Source organism: Nasonia vitripennis, assembly GCF_009193385.2.
Source record: "Nasonia vitripennis strain AsymCx chromosome 4 unlocalized genomic scaffold, Nvit_psr_1.1 chr4_random0004, whole genome shotgun sequence".
Lineage (NCBI taxonomy): Eukaryota > Metazoa > Arthropoda > Insecta > Hymenoptera > Pteromalidae > Nasonia > Nasonia vitripennis.
The window spans coordinates 1,394,310-1,417,921 of NW_022279639.1; the positions used below are offsets into that span (position 1 = coordinate 1,394,310).

General features: G+C 44.4%; 1 protein-coding gene across 18 annotated transcripts in view; it reads left to right on the forward strand.

Annotated features, from left to right (window-relative positions):
• Positions 1-23,612, forward strand: part of LOC100117353 (kinesin-like protein KIF13A) — a 1,179,147-nt gene that overhangs the window by 958,012 nt on the left and 197,523 nt on the right. For all 18 annotated transcript variants that reach the window (XM_031928179.1, XM_031928190.2, XM_031928178.1 and 15 more), the window contains one exon: positions 1,789-1,937. In XM_031928179.1, coding sequence (XP_031784039.1) covers positions 1,789-1,937 — 149 coding nt within the window. The remainder of the gene's footprint in view (positions 1-1,788; positions 1,938-23,612) is intronic.

Genomic DNA, 23,612 nt, shown 5'->3' on the forward strand with positions numbered 1-23,612 from the left:
CCTCCTCCATCCGTTTATGAGCGTCGTACCGCGCGATTCTATAAAAGTATAGGTCCCACGGTAAACGACTTCTGCGAAAACGTCTGTAGAGTCTGTTCCTTTCAGTTAAAAGGTCACGAAGAGCCGCGGTAAACCACGGGTGATGTTTACGTCCAGGTGTCACGGTCTTTAATGGGGCGAGATGATTTATGGCGTTCGAGATGTTGGTGTTAAGAGTGGTGATGCATTCGTCAAGTGATGGCGCGGCGAAGGATGACTAGTCACATGCGCTAAGGAAGTCCCTTAGCTTCTCAGCACAGATTCCTTTGTAGTTTCTGTAAGAGTATGTAGTAGGTACGTGGCGTGGAATCTGTACGTCGAGTGTGGCCGTGATCAGGTCATGTCCGTTGATGAAAGGATTGTCAGTCTTCCAGTGTGAGAGCAGGCGATCCTGCTCATCAATCAAGCATAGGTCAAGCCAGGTGTCAGAGTCCTGTCTGTGATGGGTTGCACCATATGATACAGAAATAAGGGAGTTCTCATCAATGAAAGCCCTGATGAAATTTGCGTTTTCAGATGAGGAAAGCTGATCAGCATTGAAATCTCCCATGATGACCTTCGTGGAGTAGTTGTGCATATGCATTGTTAGTTGTTCGATGAAGTTAGATCCCTGGATAAAGGGTAAGTGAGGAGGGCGATACACAACTCCCACGAAGATGGGCCATATTCCCTTAGATGTGATTTCACAAAAAAGATACTCTGGCTTACCCGGCTTGCCCGACCATTCGCCGTCAGATGACGAGATAACGCTAGCAGTCAGTGAATGATGAATATAGAGGGCCACACCTCCACCGTTCCTGTTTCTGTCCCGTCTGTACAAAGTGTAATCATCCAGTGAAGGGATGGATAGTATCTTGTCACTCATCCAGGTCTCAGTTACAGCCACTACGTGAAAGGGGGGACGAGTGGACAAGAAGAACCTGATCATCTCAATGTGACCCGTAAGGGAGTTCGCATTGAAATGACAGACCCTAAGACCCTCAGACAGAGACACCTTGGAGGCAGATGTCGATGAGATGAATGATTTAGATGGTGGTTTTGGCGGGATGATAGGTGTGTGTTTTAGTGTGTGATGTCCATGCTGGCTGTTGGCGGCGTTCGGGCCAAAAAAGCCTCAAGATCAGCATCGGTGGAGATGATAGTGGCCCGCTCACTGTCCTCACCGGAACGGATGTAAATCCTACCATCCCTAACGAAGGAACGGCAACCTTTTCTCCTCTTTGCCTCAAGCCTGGTCTTGATGCGCAACTTATGGATGTCTGGAGGAAGCAGCTCGTTAATGTTGACAAGTCCCTGGTGATCTGGGTAGAGAGCTTTCGCTTCCTCCAGTAGTGCATCATCGAGTTCGCTGGTATGAAGTTTACGCTTCCTGGCTTTGGCCACTATGATGGAGCGGGCCAGCGCACTGGAGGAGAGAGTGACAGCTAGGGGTGGAAATCTGCTGTCACCTTGGGCGTTGATGGTGTTAGCGTCGAGTCTCCCCATGGTTCTGACGGTTGCAACATCCCGCCTTAGGACCGTGGGGTCCAGTGCAGCCAAGACGGTAAAGGCCAGGAGATGCAGCGACGTCTCCTGGGTGTTTTTTTTTATTTTTTTAGTAGGATTATGTATTTATGTTTGTACCACATATCATAAAATAATTATTATCATCCAAGAATGATTCACTAGTTCCGGTGAATTTTTACATAATTGCTCATTTCAGTGTTTTAATATAGTGTAGAAGCTCTAATGATTGCTTTTAATTTCCAGCATCACCAAATGTGGTGAATGGAAAATTAAATTTGAGAATGACAACATTACATGAAGAAACAGCAAATTTCGCAAATAATATTTTATCACCTCGAGATGCTAATGGAGCTAAAAATAGAACTGACTTCTGTGATTATGACGATTTTAAGGTATGAAATATTATTCGTAGAACATATCAAAATGGCTTTTTATTAAAAATATTTTGTTTTGAATTGTATAGAATTTTTCACATTTTATTGCATTTTATGAGCCGTCCACTCCACTGGCGAGAAAAAATTGTAATATAAAAGAGTATCAATAATATTGGTTAGTACGCTTTCTAACGTATTATTAGATTTTATTACAAAATTCATCTAGGGGCACGGTAGCGTATAAGTTTTGAGTTTAAGATTCATGCACTGTCTTCTACCAAATCCTCTTTCTTTAGTTTTACTTATTATCTAATTTTTTTTTTCTTGTTTATCCGGAGATTTGGAGAAATGCTTGATGCACCGTGACAGTAGTCATGCGAAGCTCCGCGTGTGTGGAACTCTCCTGACGTGGGACAACGCCAGCTATACCCACTTAAACTCCACCTCTCATAGGGCCGCGAAAACCCCCCGGGTAGCCGCTTTTGCTTCCTTTGGGAAGTTGCCTGTTTTAAGCTATTTCAGCCGTCAACTAGTCTTGTAAACAAACCGTCATTATTTTTTGCAACCGTCTACATGTACTCCGTTATCTCGTCCAAATTTTGCTTGCTGTCAAGTATCGTTTTAACAACAGTTTTGGGCGTTAAAGCCCTTATTGTCAGCTCTATCACTCTACGCTTCTCGGTAGCAAGGGCAGTTAAAAAACGTGTGTCTTACGTCCTTCTGTAGGACTTACATCCTGGTGATGCCACCCTGTTCATCGCGAATAGGTAGTTCCTGAAGTATCCGTGACGCAAGAGAAACTGGGTAAGGTAGAAGTTGACCTCCATCCACTTGCTGTACACCCACGGGCTTACATTTTTAATAAGGATCCTAGTCCATCTAGCCTTTGGTCATGCGATCCACCTACTCTGCGACACCTAATGTTCGCGGTGTTATCAGTGCTTCTCCCGTCTTTCCCATTGTGTTTAAGAGACTTAAAGGCCTGTAAAAGGTATCCGCGTCTGCCACTTTTTTCGGCTTTTCGATGAGCACGAGTCTCACTTTTTTTCACCGTGAGCTAAATACTCCCTGCGCCAGGCACTAATTCTACATCTCCAAGAGTAGCTCAGGCCGTGGCGACGCAACAATCCTGAGCATCTCCGCAGTGATGACATCCAATCTCGGAGCCCTACCGCTTTTGAGAGACAAAGTTGCCGTGATAAGTTCGCCTTCTGTGAAAAAGGGTATCTTATCTGCGGAAACCTCCGTTTCTTCTCTCTGGGGTCGAATGGGGTGTGAGGGGAACAGCCCATCAATTACTTTTTTTATCGCCTCTGCCTCTATGGGTTCCGTTTGTTTCATTTCACCCAACTTTCGTGTTACGATTGCGTATCCATCGCTGTATGGATCTATCTCGACGATCATCGATGATCTTTTCCCAGCAACGTGGTTAACTCTCTTTTATTACGTCCCTGAGAATTTTTTGCAATTTCCCTATGTCGTTTCCAGGCTTTTTAGGCCCTCCTCCTGGCGTGAAAGTTTTCTTTTCTGAGCTTAGCTATTTCGTCTGTCCACCAGTAAACCGGTCTTTTCTGGTAGTTAATGGACTCCCTGGGCATAGTCGCATCACAGAACTCCGTTATTAGTTCAGTAATTCTCTCTACTAATGTCTCTACATTTTCACGTCCGGTTAATTCTAGTAGAATCCTGTTGGTTGGGGTGCTCGCACTTTGAATTAACTCCGCTGGTGTTTCTCGGTTAATGCGTATTCTACTTCGGCGTCCAACTATGGTTTCTCCTTGTGCTGTCCTCACGATCTTCGTTGATATTAAATAGAATATAATGATTGTCGCTAGCTGTATATTCTTCCTTGACGTGCCAGTCCCGTATTTTACGGGTTGTCATGACGCTCGCAAAGGTTACGTCTAGTATGGATTCCCTGAAGCCTAGTCTCCAATAGTTAGTAGTATTGCCCTCGTTTGCCACAACCAGGCTTAGCCGTGCTGCCATCTCGAGAATGGCCTTGCCTCGTGGGTTCGTCGTCAGCACACCCCATTCCGAGGCCCTTGCGTTTAGGTCGCCCCCGATTCCGATTTCTCCAAGCATCTCTCTAATAGCATCCTCCAAGGCCTCCAGCCTCCTTTTGAAGTCGGCTGCAGTTAAGTTTGGTAACAGGTTGCGACGCTGTGCCTCCAAACACAGGTGCACAACACCTAGAGCCTCGCATGTACTAGGATTTTTCTTTAATCGTTGGATTTGGCGCGATCGTCACGTTTGGGAGAACGCTAGGGAAAGGGGAAAATAATTACACACAATGGTTAACAGTTCATTGCACTTTGTATTTTGCCCAGCCCATCCCTACAATGCGGTGGCTGTAGTGCCGCCCGCACACAATATAGCCACGCAGGGCTTATTTTCACACACGAGCATCGCTCGTGCAGCAGACGGCTGGCCTCAGGCTCAGGCCCAAGTCCAGTTTGCTGACAGCTGGCTGTCTCTCTATCTCTCTTGCGTACCCATGCTAGTCCCGAAGCCATAGCCTGTGCCGTCACACTGTACGCTCTCTCAACTCGGTGTTTGTCCCGAAGCTCTCGCTTCTAAACGTAGCACCAAGTCCCTGTCCTTCTCTTTCTCCCTTTCGCTCGCACACGTACACGCGCTGGACGCGGCTCTCGCCGATCGCCGCGCGACCAGTGCGATCTCCCTCTCTCTCTCTCTCTCTCTCTCTCTCTCTCTCTCTCTCCTTGATACGAGCGGGCTATGCCTCTAGCTTGTAGCAAGCCCAACCTGCTGCAACCGTGCAGCTAGGATTTTCGCTCGCGCTGTCTCTATCTCTCTCTCTCTCTCTCTCTCTCTCTCACACACACACACACACGTGTCTCCTCGCACTTCTCTCTCTCTCTCTCTCTCTCTCTTAGACACACACGTGTCTCCTCGCACTTCTCTCTCTCTCTCTCTCTCTCTCTCTCTCTCTCTCTCTCTCTCTCTCGCTCAATCTCTCCTCGCGCCCGTCAGGCCCGCGCTTCTTGCTGGCTTCCGATTGGCTTTTAGTCCGCGCGGATAACGAGCCACGCATCGGCGCCTGCTGATTGGCTCTTGGTATGCGGAGGACCAATCAGCGCGCGCGCCGACGATGCTCGCTTTCGCGCCAACGATGCTCACTCTCTTGCCTACGTTGACGGTTAGCTAGCCCGTTCCTCGAACTAGAGGACAGGCCGGCGCATAAAACAACAAGCCGACTCGCTTGTTGCTTCCGTGCACTCAGAGTTTGGCCACATCGACCGAGATTCCTCGTATCGACGCGGCTGCGACGTTTGCAACGTCGCAAGGTATACGCTGAAGTATGTTGCACTGCCTACCCTTCCCCGTACAATATCATCTCCTTTGCTAAGTTTTGCCATCCCCCGCCTGGGCACTCAAATGGTGGCAGTTTTTTCTTCGTTAGACATCAAACCGGTGGGTCTAGATTCTTATCTTGTTCGCTGATCAATAGAACATCCACTTTCTGCTCCGTTGCATCTTGAATTAGCAGGTCGTGTGCAAGCCTACTTCTGTGCAGGTTTCCTTGCAGTATCTTCGCTATTATCTTTGGATCTTGCTTGCGTTTAGAGCCGTTTGAAAGACTACGCACGCTTAATGCAGATATCGCGCACAGAGTAAGCAAAATTTTGAATTTCACGCACAGCGTGTTTGAAACACTGGATTTTATGCACAGCGTATGCGAAACTCTGAATTTTGCGCACGCTCATCTGCTGACAACACAGATTCGCACACTCGTATCAAAAAATAGTCTACGATACTTTAGCGCGTAGGTGATCATCACACTTTTTTGTCGTGTGAAAATCACCTACTTCGCGCACTCGTATCGTAATACTATTTACATATCCACATGATTTGATGAATTTATTTTTATAACTATACGCCTGCATTACGCTATTTTGCTTTTTAAACGAATAACGATTATCGATAGCGCTACGTTTTTTTTATTCAGGCTTCATTAAATTTATAAAAATAACATTTCTAAATGGTCTAACATATCAGTTTAAAGGAATGTATGTGCGAATAAATTTGCAACGTTCTTTTTTTCATTCTAATAAAATCCAGTGTTTCGAACACGCTGTGCGTGAAATTCAAAATTTTGCTTACTCTGTGCGCGATATCTGCATTTCGCGCACAAGTGTGAAAATTATGCGTTTCGCGCACGCTACGCAGCTAGGAGAAATCGAATTTCGCACACAGAGTGTCAAAACAGAGGGGTCTGCAAACTTTTGGACAATAGACTATCCAAAACTTATATATTAAATTATGTATCGAAAACCGCCTTATACGTTAGCAGGCATATTATACTATATATTCAAACAATATTTTAATTATTAGACCTATAAATTGATATGTTACTTGAAGCTTCGAGACCTTTTTGAGTTCTATTTTTGAGTTTTCGCCTAAAAAATAACTTGATTGGTTATTTGGATTGATTGATAAGCCTCTCAACATTTTTTCCTTATAAATCTATCAAATTTGTTCAATAACTCAAAATTTAAACAATTATCTACACTATATTAAAATTTTATATTTGGTTGATTTTGTAAAAACCCTCCAAAACTCATAAAAATACAAAAATTGAATCTTTTTTACGGTAGGAATGTTTGAACTAAAATCGTTCAGTTCACCGGAAAAATTTCATTGGAAGCTGTGAGAACAATTTAAAAAAAATAGAAGGAATTAATGTATTGGTTTTTAGGCACGACCGCGACACGAATGGGCCTTATAGTTTTATGCGCTAAAAATGTGTGAGATGCGATATCTTACGCAATGTTTGACCAATTGGGCTGACATTCTGGAAGGACTCTCCTCTTGCACAGACTTAAAAACCGCTGCCAATTCATTGGCACGTAGCTTTCTCCAACTAAATTTATAGGTCCAATAAATAAAATATTGTTTTAATATACAGTCTCTTGCTAGTAATATATTATTATATTATACTTATTACTTTCCATTTTTACCAAAAATTAATAATTAAGAACAAATGTGTGAGAGTTAACCCTTGTAATAAACAATTTAACACAATGTAACGAGTTGAGCACCGCGGCTAACTCGTAGCGGTATGAGTACCGCTGCGCCGCGAAGAAAAACACGTGCGAATTAGGAAATAAGAGCGAGAGAGATGGAGAGAGCGAGCGCGCGGGCTAATACTTCATATGCATGCTCAAATAGCTCTCGGCCTTCGAAAAGTAAACACGGGACTTCGCTCGTGATCTAGGAAATCGTTCGATAACCCGGTGTGCTGTGCTGTGTCCAGCGGATTAAATTATATCCTGTGTGTGAGTTCGGCGCGGAATCCGGGTATCCTGATCTCCCTGCTTAGAGGTGCAGCAACGTTCTAGTTCTGCAGTCTGTCCGGGATCAGGAGCGTCGGCGACGAGATCAAGAAGGTTTGTGTGACACGCAGTGAATGTGATTGTATGAATAAGAGTGTATATCACCCGCACGAGGGTGATCCGGCGCGCGCGACCTTCACGGCGATTTACGCGTGCGAGAGCGATTATTCCAACGTCGCGGCGAGTCGCAAAGTTGTTGGCGACTCGCGTAGTATTATTATTATTTTTATAATTGTTCCTTCCTACGAATACTGCCGCCTCCACGGTAGTTATTTATTAGTATCTAGCGCAGTTAAGCAGCTGAGCACGCGCCGGGTGGCGCGTAGACCCAGCAAAACAAAAGCATTGGAGACAGCTGCATGCAACGAAGGTGTTTCGGGGGCGTAGAGGAGTCCTTCGCCGCATCGAGAGAGCGCGATCCATTTGTTTAGCGCATTATTCGTCGATCAGATTTACAACCCGTTAGATTGTTACGATGGCGCCCAGTTTGTAGGTTACTTAGGAAGGAACGCGCAAATATTGTAATTTTCGCGATTTTCGGCGCGAGCGAGAAACCGTTACAAATTTCAGAAGGTCGCGCGAGCAATATAAACACGAGCATCCCCCTGTTGTTTACGTCGCGCTCAAATCAGGCGGATTTGAGCGGCGTTCGAATTTATTTGTGCGGCGTTTGAATTTATTCGTGCGGCGTTCGAATTTATTCGTGCGGCATTCGAATTTATTCGTGCGGCGTATACGAATAATTCGAACGCAATTCACACGTGAAGTCTGTGAATAATAATCGGAGATTTTTGTCTCCAGGCCGAGAACAAATATCTACCGATATTATCACACGACGTAGAATTAAACGACTCGGAGAAGCGAAACTTGAAGCAGACACTAGTATCGCATGCTCTCCGAGTCAAATAATTTTCTATTTGTTTTCGAGAGTATTTTAAAGCACTCTCGTTAGGATAGAGAATAGCAACATTATTTTTTGTAAGTTGTTTAATTAATAACAATTAGACAGCAAAAGGCAGCGAAGCGGCAACACAAACGCGTGTAGCCGCAAAGTATAGTCTGCGCACGCTATAGTGGATCAAAGCGCGCAGCGGCGCGAGTGTGTGAGAGAGAGTAGGAGCGCTTGCGGTGCTACATAGAGGCAATTCTACAAGAACGCAACGGGCGCGAGGTATATAGTCACTTCCATGGGAAGACGCGGAACAGTATACGCCCAGTTTTCAGCAAAGAAGACCGCAAGATTTGTCAAGAAGAGAACACACTCGACTCGCAGATCGAGATATACGCGTAATTCTGCGAAAAATATTTTCGTCTTTTTTCGGATTTTTTTTTTTTTTGTGTATGAGTGCGTATATGCCTGTAGTACAAACTGTGCGATGCAAGTAAGAGCACAGCGTTGCTACGAGTGCGCGCGCCAGAAGCGATTCGTGCTTATCTGGCGTAATTAAAATTTTTTTTACGGATTTCGCTCCGATTATACGAATTCGATTTTTCGTTTTATTTGATTTTGCGTAATAATCTACGTTACAGCGACGCACATAGGTGTGCAAGTGTGTGAGTAGAAAGGTTGTGTTTTTGCAGCTTACGTTGTAGCAACAAGAATACACTCTAGGGGCTATCTGGAGTAAGTGCGTAGGATAGGGAGCTACCACGTCGTTATTGTGCAACCGCAAAACGTCGTTCAAACGCAGAAGACACACCAACATGGCGAATAAAGTAGAGAAGGTCGTCGAGAATCGGTGCTTGGGCATCGACGAAGAAGAAATGGGCGACGTCCTCGAGAGTATGCAGTTGGAGCCAGACGGCAAGCGATTAGATCGCGTAGCTAGGCTGAACAGATGGCTCCTCGGAGAGTATACCAAGTCAGTTTTCAGAGAGAGCCTGGACGCCTCGACAGTAATGGCGCGAGTGAAGAGGGAAGATCTGCGTAAGTCATTCATCGACGCAACGGCTGAACAAGTATCGACACGCTCGATTTATACGGGCGATTATGACGCCGAACAGCCGCGTCCTCTGAAGCTGTTACAACAAGAGATTAAGACCAACGAACTCGTGGTAACGCCGGTGATCGAGATGAACTACGGTCAACCGGCACAAGGATTAGACCAACTGACATCTACGAATGCTAAACGCGATGACAATTAGAGACGCGTTCGCAGAAATGCCAGTCTCTGAGGAGAGTGAACAGGCACAAACGCCAGTGTCGACGCCAAAAGACCGAACCAGGTTAACGGCGCAACAGGCGCAGGGTTGAGACCAGAATAGAATCGTCACGATAGAAGTGCCGACAGGGAATCTGGTCACGACAGTAACTACGACAACGACGACAACGACAACGTCGACAACTACGGTGAGCGAAGGCCAAAGCGAGTACGTCTTTCAAAACGGAAAGTTCCGCAGTATGAAGGTCACTGTACCACGTGCAGTCATAGGCGCAGCAGTAGTGACTGATGGATTAGGCACCAAATCTCAGCAAAGCGCTGCAACAACAAGCAATCGACCGCTAAACAGAGGGTACGGTAAAGACGAGCGTTGCAGCGCACAATACGCCCAGTCACAAAATATCAGCGTAAAATTTGGTAGCTCAGAACAACTTACTTAAGTCAGTCGATAGCTGAGAATACCGCAACGATGAGGGCGCTGATGTGCAAGATAAAGGCCATGATGTCACAATGGCCGACTACATAGCGTCCAGCACAAGGGTGGAGCCACCAGCAGGCGAGAGTAATCCAGAGAACTCACGCAAAGCCGGTCATGTGAATTTTTAGAATAGAATAGAATAGAAATAAATTTTATTTTTCGTGATTGAAAAAATAAAATATACATAATATCGCAGTTAATAATATACATAGTATCGCAGTTTGTACTGTCCAATTGGCATTCAATAGCTGATTATCACATTTTTGTACATAACTTGAGTATCATTTCTTATTATAATACTAATATCACTTTGCTTTATACTTATTCTATCACGTCATTACAATTAAAATTAAATCACAGTCGACAATAATTAATAAATAAGATCGCATCAGGTACATAAATTATCACAGCATCGATCATTGCGTATTAGATACTCGCGCACCGCTCGCTTAAATTGGGCCAGTGAAGGCACGGTCCGCACATCCTGCGGAAGGGAGTTCCAGAGAGTCGCGCCGTATACTGCAAACGAATGCAGTCCCGTATCAGTACGCGATCCCGGAACCGACATATCCCTGGACACCCTACCGGAAGTCCTGTGCTGGTTTTTTTTAAAAAGGGCCGCGAGGTACGGCGGCTGCCCCATACAATAGGCTTTGTACTAGTACTGCTGCAAAGTATGCCGTTCTTTCCTTAATATTCAACCAGCCCAGTTTCTTCCTGTAGGGAGTAATATGCTCGCGCCTTCCAGCACCACACACGTAGCGCACACATCCATTCTGCAATCTCTGCAGTCGTGTCTGGAGCTCCCCTGACACATCAAGGTACACTACAGAGCAGTAATCTAGGTGGGAAACAGCAAGGGCGGCTGCCAGCTGCTTGCGCAACGCCTCGGTGGTACAGGATCTAAAGGACCTTAGTCCATAAAGGGTTCTGTTAACCTTTCGGCTAACCGCATCAACTTGCGCTTTCCACGTTAATTTAGAGTCCATGACCATACCAAGGTTAGTTACCGTAACGACAAATGGGACAAAGATGCCGTCCTGCAACAAAGATGGACAAAGATGCCGTTCCTTCCGAAAAGTTAATGCGCTGTCAAAGACTGACGCATATCCATTACCTATCATGGATGATATCCTTCGTAAACTGCAGAAAGCGAAGTACATATCGATGTTGGACCTTAGCAGCGCGTACCATCAAATACCGTTGAAACCGGAGGCGAGACCTCTGGCGGCCTTTACAGTTCCTGGGTTGGTCTTATTCCAATTCACACAGATGCCGTTTCGTTAAGCCTACGCTGGAGCGACCTTCCAACGAATGATCGACGAAGTGATCAGCCCAGAACTCCAGCCATAAGCGTACTCGTATCTCGATGATATCATCATCGCGACAAAGACGTTTGAAAAGCATTTCGAGTACTTAGAAAAAGTGCTCAAACGAGTAAACGCGGCTGGATTGACGATCAACCGGGACAAAAGTGTCTTCTGCCGAGAAGAGGTGAAGTACCTCGGCATCCAGATTAAACACGATGGTTTTCGGCCAGATCCAGAGAAGATAGCACCCATTGTGGCATATCCTTTTTTTTTAATGGCATTTGGAACTCGAAAGTTCATCGTCTCATCTACGCAGGCCTTCCACGCTGCCCTGTCTTGTGTCAATCCCACCCAAGATGCACCCCTCCGATCGACACCCACCCGTCCTATTTCTACTAGATCTGCTTTTACGTTGTCCTCCCATCTGCGTCTAGGTCTACCTAGAGGTTGCGTTATCATCGGCCTGCCCTTCATGACCCGCGCTGCCGTACGGATGTCTCCCATTCTCGCTACGTGCCCTGCCCATCCTAATCTGTGTGATTTTATTATTCTGTTAATATTTGGTGACGCGTACAGATTGTGTAACTCATCATTGTGGAGTCTCCTCCATTCCTCGGTTTCCTTATCTTTCTTCGGCCCATATATTTTTCGCAAGACTTTATTTTCAAATACCCTAAAACTGTTGTCCGCCTGCTTAGTGAAAACCCACGTTTATCACCTGTACAGATCCACCGGCAGTATTATTGTCCTGTATATTCTTATTTTATCGTTTTTAGACAACAGCCTTGACTTGAGTAAATTACTCTCGTTTCTATCATTTATGGTCGTACCCAGATACCTGAATTCACTAACCTTTTCAAAATTAAAATTCTCAACTCTGAGATCTCCCTCCCCACTGCAGATGCCTAGTTTATCCACAATCATGTACTTTGTTTTTGATTCACTTACTTCTAACCCTGTATACTCCGCCGCTTTTATGAGGATTTCTGCGTTTCTCGATACCGTTTCCCTACAATCCCCTAGTATATTCAAATCATCTGCGTAGCCTAGTATCTGCGTTGTTCCATTAAGCGTTGCGCCTAGCTGGCTAACCTGCATTTTTCTAACGACATACTCTAACCTTAAGTTGAACAGCATCTTAAAGAGCCTTCCCCTTGTTTTAAACCATCGCGTATCGTGAATGGTTCTGATACATTATCGCCCACTCGGACCTTTCCCGTGCTTCCGTTCAAACATATTTGAATCATTCTCACGAGTTTTTTGGTACACCGAGAAGTACTAGAATTTGATACATTTTGCTTTGCTTAATAGGATCGTATGCTTTTTTTAAAATCTGTAAATAGTTGGTGTATGGTTTCGCAAAATTCCCATTTTTCTCTAACAACTGTCTTATGGTAAACATTTGATCGCTCGTCGATCTGTTGCGCCGAAATCCGCACTGATAATCTCCTACTAAATCTTCCGCGAATGGAGTGAGTCTAGCTTGTATTACGTTTGACAGAACTTTGTAGCACGTTGCTAAAAGTGAGATACCCCTATAGTTGTTGCAGTCTGTCTTATCCCCCTTTTTAAAAATCGGTATAAAGATGGATTCCTTCCAATTTTCGGGTATTGTTTCATTTTTCCTGATGTCACATACTAGTTTATAGATTTTAAAAGTAAGCTCGACGTCCCCATACTTGAGTAACTCAGCTGGTATAGAGTCATTTCCCGCTGCTTTGTAGTTTTTTAGTTTTTTAATCGCGGCCTCTACTTCTTGGTAGCTCGGTTCCTCCACGTGGAGTTCGGCAGTGTGAATTTCGTCCCCTAATTCTTCGCTATTTTCGTGCACGTTTAATAATTTATCGAAATAGTTTTTCCACAGCGACAGTAATTCGTTGTCATTTGTTACGAGGTCCCCGTTTTCGTCCTTCATCAATTGCGCTCTACTCCTAAAACCCTTTCTGATGGCGTTTATCCCTCTGTACATTTCGCGGGAGTTATTTTTCTTACTGTTAGTTCCTATTCTCCTAATAAGATTCTTTTGATACTCCCGCTTCTTATTTCTGTAGATCGCGCCCGCCTGTTTCCTTACGTTAGAATACTCTTCTACGGTCCTATCGCTTCTATTGGGTAAGCCATCTAATTTAGCCATTTTGCGCCTTTCAAACCAGAGTTCGCACTCTTCGTCAAACCATGGTTTGCTCTTTGGCTTTTTCTTTTTACCCAGTACTTTGTTCGCGGCCTCTTTTACCGTTTTGTCGATGTCCCCCCATAAGCTATTCGGTTCGTCATTCCCCTCCGGCGATGTGTTTGCTTCTTCAAGTGCCTGAAACCTGTGAATAATTTCTATCTGGTACCTAATGTGCTCTGTTTCATCTTGTAGCTTTTCAATATCGAAGCTTTTTATCTTGTTTGTTTGCTTACTATTTTGATTCGCTACTAATCTAGCTCTTAATTTGGCTACTACTAGGAAGTGGTCCGAGTCTCTATCTGCCCCTCTATAAGCCCTTACGTCGAGAACGTTAGTATGATGTCTTTTTTCAATGAGAAAATGATCAATTTGGTTCTGTGTGGCCCCGTCTGGCGATGTCTACGTTGCTTTGTGTATGTGCTTGTGCTTAAATCACGTAGTTTTGATTATAAGATCTTTTGCTGCCGCGAAATTTATGACCCTAATACCGTTATCATTGCTGCCTTCGTGCAGGCTTTTCTTCCCTATAGTAGGCCTTCTTTCCTATAATTTCCTCCCTACCTATTATAGCATTAAAATCACCTAATACTATTCTTTTATCGTAAGACGCAAACTGATTAATTACCTGCTCTAAAGTTTCATAATAGGGATCCTTAGCTTCTTCTTCTTTGTCCTCCGTAGGACAGTGTACAGTAATAAATACATATCTATAACATTTACCTTCGATGATGAAGTACGAGAGCCTATCATTGGCGTATTTGAAACTATTAACCGAATGTATAATGCTTTTGCTTACGAGAAATCCGGCGCCTAGGGATCCCCCGCTCCCGGCCCCATACAGGTACGTGAAGTTATCCGATGCTAGTACTCACTTTCTTCTGCTACAGTCACTTTCTATCCTGCCTCAATTACCGGCGTAGCGAGGAACGTTTTTCCTAGCCTCATTACAACAATTCTATTATATGATGACGTTACGTTGGTATGATATCCAATCCCCTCAGATCTTTATTGACAAAAAAAAAACCGTTGCTAATTCATTGGCACGTAGCTTCCTCTAACTGAACTCATACGTCCAATAAATAAAATATTGTCTTAATATACAGTATATCCGCCTATGTATGAAGCAATTTTTGATACATAATTTAATGTATAAGTTTTGGATGGTTCATTGTCCAAAAGTTTTAAGTCCCCTCTGTTTTTTTATTATAAAATACGAACACTGCCGTCAATTTATTTCACAGAAATTCATACATGTTTACGTGTGTTCCTAACTAACATAACCATCAAAACAACAGACTATTCATTAGATAGGTCGCTCGCGCAATTTTAAAGATATAAGAAACCAAAAAATTTCCAAAAAGAATTATAGTGGTAAAATCACTTGAAATTTTAATAGGATATAGTTTTCCACATGACCCATTGACATGATTTTTTTCAAAAATCAAAAAATGACCATAAAAAATAGTTGAAAAAATAAAAAATAAGTATTTTTCCCGAATTTAGAATACAAAAATATATATGCATGTCAAATTTTATTGATATTGACGTAGTAGTTCCAGAAATATTACGGTATACATTCACACATCTATACGGATATTTTCTAAAAACACTTGATTTGAACTTCTAACACACCAAAAAGTATTTTCTAGAAGTTCTGACAATACTCAAAATTTTACTTTTACAAAGCTTTCTCTAGGAGGAAGCAATATAACAATTTATAAATAACATTGCTTATATTTATAAATAACAATTTATAAATAACATTGCTTGTATTTATAAATAACAATTTATAAATAACATTGCTTGTATTTATAAATAACAATTTATAAATAACATAATTTTTGTATCAAGGGGCGCGGCAACGCCCCGATGGCAAGTACAAGTTAAGGTAAGATACCACATTTAACTAATCCTTCAATATTGTTGAGATTATTGTTATTCCCCTGCGTTAATTCGTTGCAGTCTTCACCAATTAAAATTCGCGGATGTCCTACGGGAAATCGACCTCTTTTACACACGTACGGATAAAGAGAGCATATATCTGTATATTGAATTTTTTCGTTATTTCCGATCGCGTACTCAGTAACTATATTCTCCATTCTACCTCAAAAAAAAAAAAAAAATCGCGTGGATTCAACGTTATACGACTCATAAGAGGATGCTGTGTTATATATTCGTAGATTTCGCGATTCTCTGCTTTTATCCGATCAAAAGTACATTCCCATATCTCTCGAACTTCGTAATCCAGGGCTTTTATTTTTTGGATTTTCCGAAAAGTATTCTCGTACGACTCATCCATAGTTCTACCGTATGACATTATTTTATCTCGTCGTTTATTAAAGCAAATAGGGCAACTGTGTGTGTAACAGCCTTGATATTCAAAGACAATACCTTTAGCATTATCATTTTCCGGAGGTAAATAGCCATCTACACGACACCCTTCTGGAAGCATAAATTCACGTGCTCTACCCGCGTGTATGATTTCCCGACCAATCTCACGTTCACACTGTAACAGCCACTGTATTGACTTTTGCGAATGATTATCAGCGCGTCGATATCCACCTGCTGGAATGATACCGATAGTTTTTTCGCATAAGAAATTTTCTCTATACACAATGGAGCATTCAGAAGCTATGGTCGTTGCCTCTGTAAACGGACAAGTATTCCTGCACTTAATGAAAAATTTCCGAAAAGACATGCATGCAAGTCTTAAAATTTCTACATCCATACGGCAATAATCGAGTATAGTCACGTTGAAAATGAAACTCATAAGTATTTCGGTTCTCCTCATACCATACAATAAACTTTTCCCTCTCAGACGTCGACATGGCATTAGGTGCGTAGAACAATGCTTCGGGTAAAGCCCCAACATAATTTTGATTTTCTAAAGTATTGAATAGATGAGGAAAATATCCTTTTTTGCTAGCTGGCGGTAGAGAAAAGGTTTGTAATAAAGCACTTAATTTCATGTGAAAATAGTTTAAGCTATCAATAAATTTTGTTCGCCCGCATTGAAGCATAATTATATTTTGTCCATTCAATATTACGTTCGGTACTACCCAATACGTACTTGCGCATCAAATCCACGAGAGTTATGAGCAATACAAATTATTTGACCGAAGGTAGTTTTCTCGTACTGTCAAACCTATTAATTGTCTAACTGGATCATCGCGAAATATATGCTCTCTTACACCACACGTATGGCATAGTATATTTATATTTTCATTATCCATGCAATCATCGCAAACCTGTTGCCCAACACATAGATTAGGAATGTGTATTTTTATCTCTGCATGTTCACGATAAGCAGAATCTTGACGCGTCTCAAAGTCATAAAAAATAAATAAGTTTTTCTTTGGGGATTTACGATTAATCTGTGCGTTAACATTACGTCCAATGGGTTGAATATAACTGAGCTGATTTACATCATGTTTTTCGAGACATAAGTTCCACCAATTGATTCCACGCCCGTGCTTTGACTTGTAGATATTAATTCGTTTGCAACACATATTACAAACTTTTACTCCATCGCATATTTTTTTATTATTTTTTTTTGTATGACCATCTATTTTGTGACGGTCGAAACATATTTGTCCGTAAAATTCTCTGTTACATTCTACACACTTTATAATATCTATATTAGAATTACACGTTGGTGCACAAAAACACCTGTCACATTTGGCTGTGCATCTATGCTCATCTACGTATCTATAGCTTTTATTACAATGTTCGCAGAAAAAGCGATTGCGTGCAGCACCGGTTAAATTTAATATTGCATCGAAATGTCGCCTTCGCGTATCGTACAAAAGATTTGTAACGTCAAAAGAATTTGAATTTAACAGAGGTCTTCCATCGTAAAAGGGCGGTTCCCCACTTCCAAAGGATAAACTATCGTATATTACAATAGCGATATTTTTTGCAACATAATACCGCTGATACGTCTCTATTTCTCGTATACCGCACCCGTTTGCAGGAATTACGACGTTTGCATTAATAGTAAGGAGATTTGCGCGCTCTTTTTGCATACCACGTCTGCTATCTCTGACAATATTCCAAGTATCAATAGCTTCGTTTGAAAAGAATTTTTATACATCATAAAAGCCTCCCCGACAATTAAAGCTCTTGGCAAGCATAAATTATCGTTATTTCTTATAGATACAACCGATCTCTGAGCTAAGCTATCAACATTTATCCTCTTTCTACTTCCACCTCGGCCACCATATTAACAAGTGTTAATGTTAGAATAAAGCTCTCATCTATTTGAAAATCCTCATTACTCTGAGCTAATCCGCTTATTAAATTCCATAAAACATTGTAAAAAAAATTATTCACTAATCGTAAAGATAACCCACCCGGGCCTCGGGCAAAATTTAAACTTCTAACGGAGACACCAATCATGTCGTTTTCATTACATAATGAAATTATATAAGAATAAATATCGCATGCACTTTCTTCTCAACTCGTTAGACGAGAAGCGGAGGAGGAGGAAGGAGCTTTCGCAAGGAGAAAAATCTGCGCGTCTCGCGTCGATAAAAACGATCCTGGGGAAGAAAGGCGCATCGATCGGAATATGCGGCGAAGACAATGGCGCGAGCTGCGCTGCACCGGGAGTATTATAAAAAAGATGACGGAGTGGAAGTCTTCCCTCCCTCGCGCACTTTATTATCGACGTTCCTCGACGACAGACGGCTGCTAGCTCGCGGGCCGAATAAGAGGAGTACCGAATGTAGGCCAGAGACTGCATAAGCAGATGCGCACAGACCTCGTCCGGAGATAACGCGAGGCTGCAGCGCTTCCTTGATCTGAGTGTGTCGATCAAATGTAGGCCAGGGCGTCCATCCTTAAGCCTGGATAATTGAAGGGATACATCATCGGGCACGAAATCCGTCGCACCATTACGTCTGCGGAGAACGCACGAGAGACAGAGAGAGAGAGAGAGAGAGAGAGAGATTAGATTAGATTAGATTAGATTTATTTGACGTACAATATGTTGTACGATAAATTGTATACAGCAGCAATAGTAGTACAGCAAAAATGTGTATTGTGAAAGTATGATAATGTGAAGATGGGTCAAGCGAGAGTGTGTGAGTGTGTGCGTTTGCGTGAGTGTGTACAGGCGTATGTGTGTGTGCGTTTGAGTGAATGTGGACAAGCGATTCAAGTGTTTGTGTTTTCAAGCTCAAGAAAGTGCTCTTTAGCTAGTCTCTTGAAACCTGAGACAGATGTAGTGTTACGAATGTGAGATGGTAGGTTGTTCCATAGGTATGAGGCGCTGATATGAAACGAGTTCCTCAGCGTCTCCGTCGCGAATGTCGGAATATCCAGAGGTATCACCTCCCCCCTAACAGGCCGAAGTGTCACGCGGAAGTCAAAGTATGCCAGTACGTATGATGGTACGGCTGTGTTAAACATTTTTCTTAGGAAACAAACAGTGAAATACTTCCTACGTCCGGCAGTGGTTAGCCACTGCAACTCCCGCCTGTATGGGGAAATGTGCTCATCTCTTCTTACACCATAGATGTACCGAATTCCTGTATTCACGAGCCTCTGAAGTTTTAGGTCGAGTTCCTGCGTCAGGTCACAGTATACGAGGGAACAGTAGTCTATAAGAGGAAACAGGAGGGCCTGCACTAAGTGCTTGCGCAACCTGAGATTGGTGCTTTTCCTGAAAAAGTAAAGCCTGTACATTAGTGTGTGAGCACGCTTACACACTTTTGTAATATGCTCCCTCCACGTAAGCTTAGAGTCGAGCACCAATCCCAGATTACGCACGGAAGATTCAAAGCTGACCTGGGCACCCCCTATGTTAATGAAAGTGTTAGCTGTTGAGGGTAATGCGTTTATGTAGTAGGGAGAGCCCAGGACAATTGCTTTAGTTTTAGCAACATTAAGTTTTAGCTTATTCTGTGCAGCCCAACCAGTAATCCTCTCAGCATTGGCACTCATCTTGTTTGATAAAGAATCGAGCTCTTCGAGGTGGCATTGACTGTAAATTTGCAAGTCATCCGCGTAGATGAGATGGAAAACATCGGTATCAAGGCAGAAACTGATGTCATTGATGTCCAATGCAAACAGCAGTGGACCCAGAACGGACCCCTGCGGAACGCCGATGTTGAGACGCCGAGGAGAAGAACGTTTGTTATTGTCACCAACGACGGCCTGCTCTCTACCAGAGAGGTAGGAGGCAAACCAGCGGATGACTTGCTTTAAGAAGCCGAAGGTGGATAGCTTTCTCAGGAGCCTGACGTGACACACAGTGTCAAACGCCTTGCTAAAGTCAAAGAGAAGGAGTAGTGTTACTTTCTTTTTGTTTATCCCAGCTCTGGCATCATCAGTTAGCTTAATTAGGCCAGACTGAGTGCTGTGACCAGTGCGGAAGCCTGTTTGAAGGTTATCTAGTAATAGCCTTGATTCAAGGTATTCTGAGACTTGCCTATGCACTAGCCACTCCAGAGCCTTGGAGAGAAAGCAGAGAAGTGAAATCGGACGGTAATCAGTCAGGGCTGTTGGTGAGCTGACTTTGTTGAGTGCGCGCACAAGTGACATTTTCCAGGCAGATGGGAAGCAGGGTTCGCTAAGGGACAGGTTGAAAATATGACTTAGTAAGGGAGCAAGAACCGACAAAGCTTTTGAGATGACAACCTGTGGGATGCCGTCGCTCCCCCTGGCCTGAGTGTCAAAGTGCGACACCGCAGCCAACACGTCCGATTCCGTTATAGGTTTGAATTCGAAATGTTCCGGGAGGTCAAGACTTTCCAGGGTAACAAGATAATCCTCAACAGCAGGAGCCAGCGGATCATTTGAGATCGCGCTGAAATGCGTGTTGAGTTCATCTGTGGTGAATCTAGATGGTAAGGGGGCCTTGGTGGCAGAAATTCCAAGTTTCTCCAGCTCTTTCCAGATCTCAGCAATATCAGTCAAGGTGGACAGGCGTGAATAGTAATAATTCAGCCTGGCCTCCTCGACTTGTTTGTGAGCATAGTCTCTAGCTAATCTGTAAACGCGTCGATCTGATTCGAGCCTGGAGTCCCTGAAACGCCTGTAAAGTCTATTGCTCTCGGATACAAGGCCACGAAGAGCCGCAGTGTACCACGGGTGACGTTGTCGTCCTGGAGTCACAGTCCGCAATGGAGCGAGGTGGTTGATGGCGTTAGTGAGGTTAGCGTTGAGTAAAGATATGCAGTCGTCAAGTGATGAGGTGGTGAGAGATGACCAGTCACATTCGCTAAGAAAGTCTCTCAGCTTCTCAGCGCTGATTCCTTTAAAGTTTCTGTATGAGTATGTATTTGGTACGTAGCGTGGAATCTGTACGTCGAGAGTGGCCGTGATAAGGTCGTGTCCGTTGATGAAAGGTGCGTCTGTCTTCCAGTATGACTGCAGGCGATCCTGCTCGTCGATTAGGCACAGATCAAGCCAGGTGTCAGAACCCTGTTTATGGTGTGTGGCACCATAGGGAACGGACGAAAGGGAGTTCTCATCAATGAAGGCCCTGATGAAATTGGCATCTTCAGATGAGGATAGTTGGTCAGAGTTAAAGTCCCCCATTATAACCTTCGTGGAGTAGTTGTGCATATGAGTTGTTAGTTCGTTAATAAAGTTAGAGCCTTGGAAAAAAGGAGCATGAGGTGGACGATACACAACCCCCACGAAGATGGGAGAAACTCCCTTGGCCGATATCTCACAAAAGAGGTATTCAGGCTTGCCTGGCTTGCCGGACCATTCACCGTCGGATGTTGAAATAACACTAACCGTCAGAGATTTGTGTATATAGAGGGCCACACCTCCACCGTTTCTGTTTCTGTCTCGTCTGTAGAGCAGGTAATCATCCAGCGAAGGGCTGGATGTCACCTTCTCGCTTAGCCAGGTCTCAGTAACAGCTATTACGTGGAATAAAGAGCGAGTGGATAAAAAGAGCCTGATCATCTCAATGTGACCCGTGAGAGAGTTCGCATTAAAATGACAGACCCTTAGACCTTCAGACAGAGATACCTTAGAACCCGATGAAGACACGGCGGATGAGCTTGATGGCGGACGTGGTGGGATAAAATGTATGTGTGGCAGCTTCATTGTGGAGTGATGTTTACGGCGAGCGGGATCCGAGCTAAAAAATTATCCAGCTCAGCGTCGGTGGTAATGACGGTGGCACGCTCGTTGTCATCGTTGCAGCGGACGAACAGTCTCCCGTCCCTGACGAACGTTCGGCAGCCCTGCCTCCTCTTGGCTTCCAGCCTAGCCCGTGAACGCAGCTTGTGGACGTCGGTGGGGAGTAGCTCATTGATGTTTATGAGCCCTTGGTGGTCAGGGCTCAGAGCTTTGGCCTCCTCCATCACGGTTGCGTCCAGCTCGTTGGTGTGGAGCTTGCGTTTACGAGCTTTGGCAACGACGATTGCTCGTGCTAGTGCACTCGACGAGAGGGTGACGGCCAGTGGTGGCAATCTGCCGTCACTCCTGGCGGTGTTCCGGGGTGCATCAAGCCTACCCATGACCCTGACGGATGCAATATCTCTCCGCAGGACCGTAGGGTCAAGTGCGTTTATGACTGCAAACGCGAGAAGATGCAGCGAGGTCTCACGGGTGTAGTGCAAGCCCGTGATAACAACAACACTATTTGAGGTCTGCTCCTGCCGTCGTTTGACCTCAGCCAGCTCACTGCGGAGGCTGCTAATTTCCGCAGCGCTGCTGCTGTTGTTGTTGTTGTCCTGCTGCAATGCTGGGCTCCTCGATGAGAGATCTTGGACTTGCGCCTGCAACTCGGTGATGGTGGACTCAGCATTAAGTATGCGAGTCTTGAGTGCAGGCAGCTCATCGAGGGCCTTTAGGCGCTTCTCCAGCGGGCTAAGACGTTGCTCAATTCTCGAGATCCTCTCCGACACGATGTTTTGTGTCTGGATGGCTTCCGCATGAGCATTGCGGATGTCATCGAGAGCTTCACGAATGTCCTTCAATGCAGCTTCGATGGTTGGTGGTGAGCGAGTTGGTGAAGTACTTCGTGAAGTGTTGGCTGATGGTGGTGCCGATCTCGTCTTCTTCATCCCCGGTTGTTTTGGGGTGGTCTTAGCCGCTGTTGTCGCAGTCACCCCTGCCGCCGATGTTGACCTGGGCCCCGCTTTGGCACCCTTGGCGTCCGCACAGGTCGGACAGGCTATAAACTGCCTATCGTTTACCACGACTGTCTTGATGTTGATGGTGTTCAGACATTTGACGTGGTAATGGAGCTTGCAAAAAGCACACCTTTTCGGCTCCTTGTGCTGAATAGGCTGTTTACAGCTGCCGCATTGCCGAAAAGGCACTTCCCCGCTCTTTTCGCCGTTTTCACTCATTTTCGTCGATAACTTACTGGCAGTCGGTAGAGCAGAAATTCGTGATGTGATGTTAAGTTATCGACGGAGTGGTAGAGTCGGTGTTATAACTCTTACGGCTAGATGGAGCGTTAGTGTAAAGAGCGAGAAAGCACCGACCTCAATCAATGTGCAGACGCCTTAGAAGTTCTCCCTCGATGCGGTAGATGTCTCCTCGATGTTGATTAGGAGCGGAGAGAGACGCCGTGCGAGCGGGAAACCAAGCCAAGCCGAGCCGAGTAGATTTTGAGGTTAGAAGCCGTGCAGAAAGTTTGTGCAGAATAGATGTTGAAAATAAATTGCAACCTTCAGCGATTTATATGTCGTCGTAAAGGTTGCAAAAAAGAGCGTGCAACAATCTACAACAAAAGAGGGCCCGAAGGCAAGAAGCGGCAGAAAAGCAGTGCGAAAGTAGGAGCAGAATGAAAAGCTGTCAAAGCGACTCACCAGAGAGAGAGAGAGAGAGAGAGAGAGAGAGAGAGAGAGAGAGAGAGAGAGAGAGAGAGGGGGAGAGAGAGAGAGAGAGAGAGAGAGAGAGAGAGAGAGAGAGAGAGAAAGAGAGAGAGAGAGAGAGAGTGAGAGAGAGAGAGAGAGAGAGAGAGAGAGAGAGAGAGAGAGGGGCTATGCACCGGCCGACGGCACTTAGAGGGACACGACGAGAGAAGACGATGCGGACGGCGGCAGGGCTGATGCTGGTAGGGGCTTAATCTCTGCGGCTGGTATAGGTATATGGCGCGGACTGCAGCCTCTCGCGACGGTATAAATCTTCGGAGATTTGGATTTGGACGAGCAATTTCTTTCCCTACGATTGCAGTATCGATATACACTCGATCAGCCGCGTCAAAGCGCGGAATCGAAACTGCTCGATTAATTCA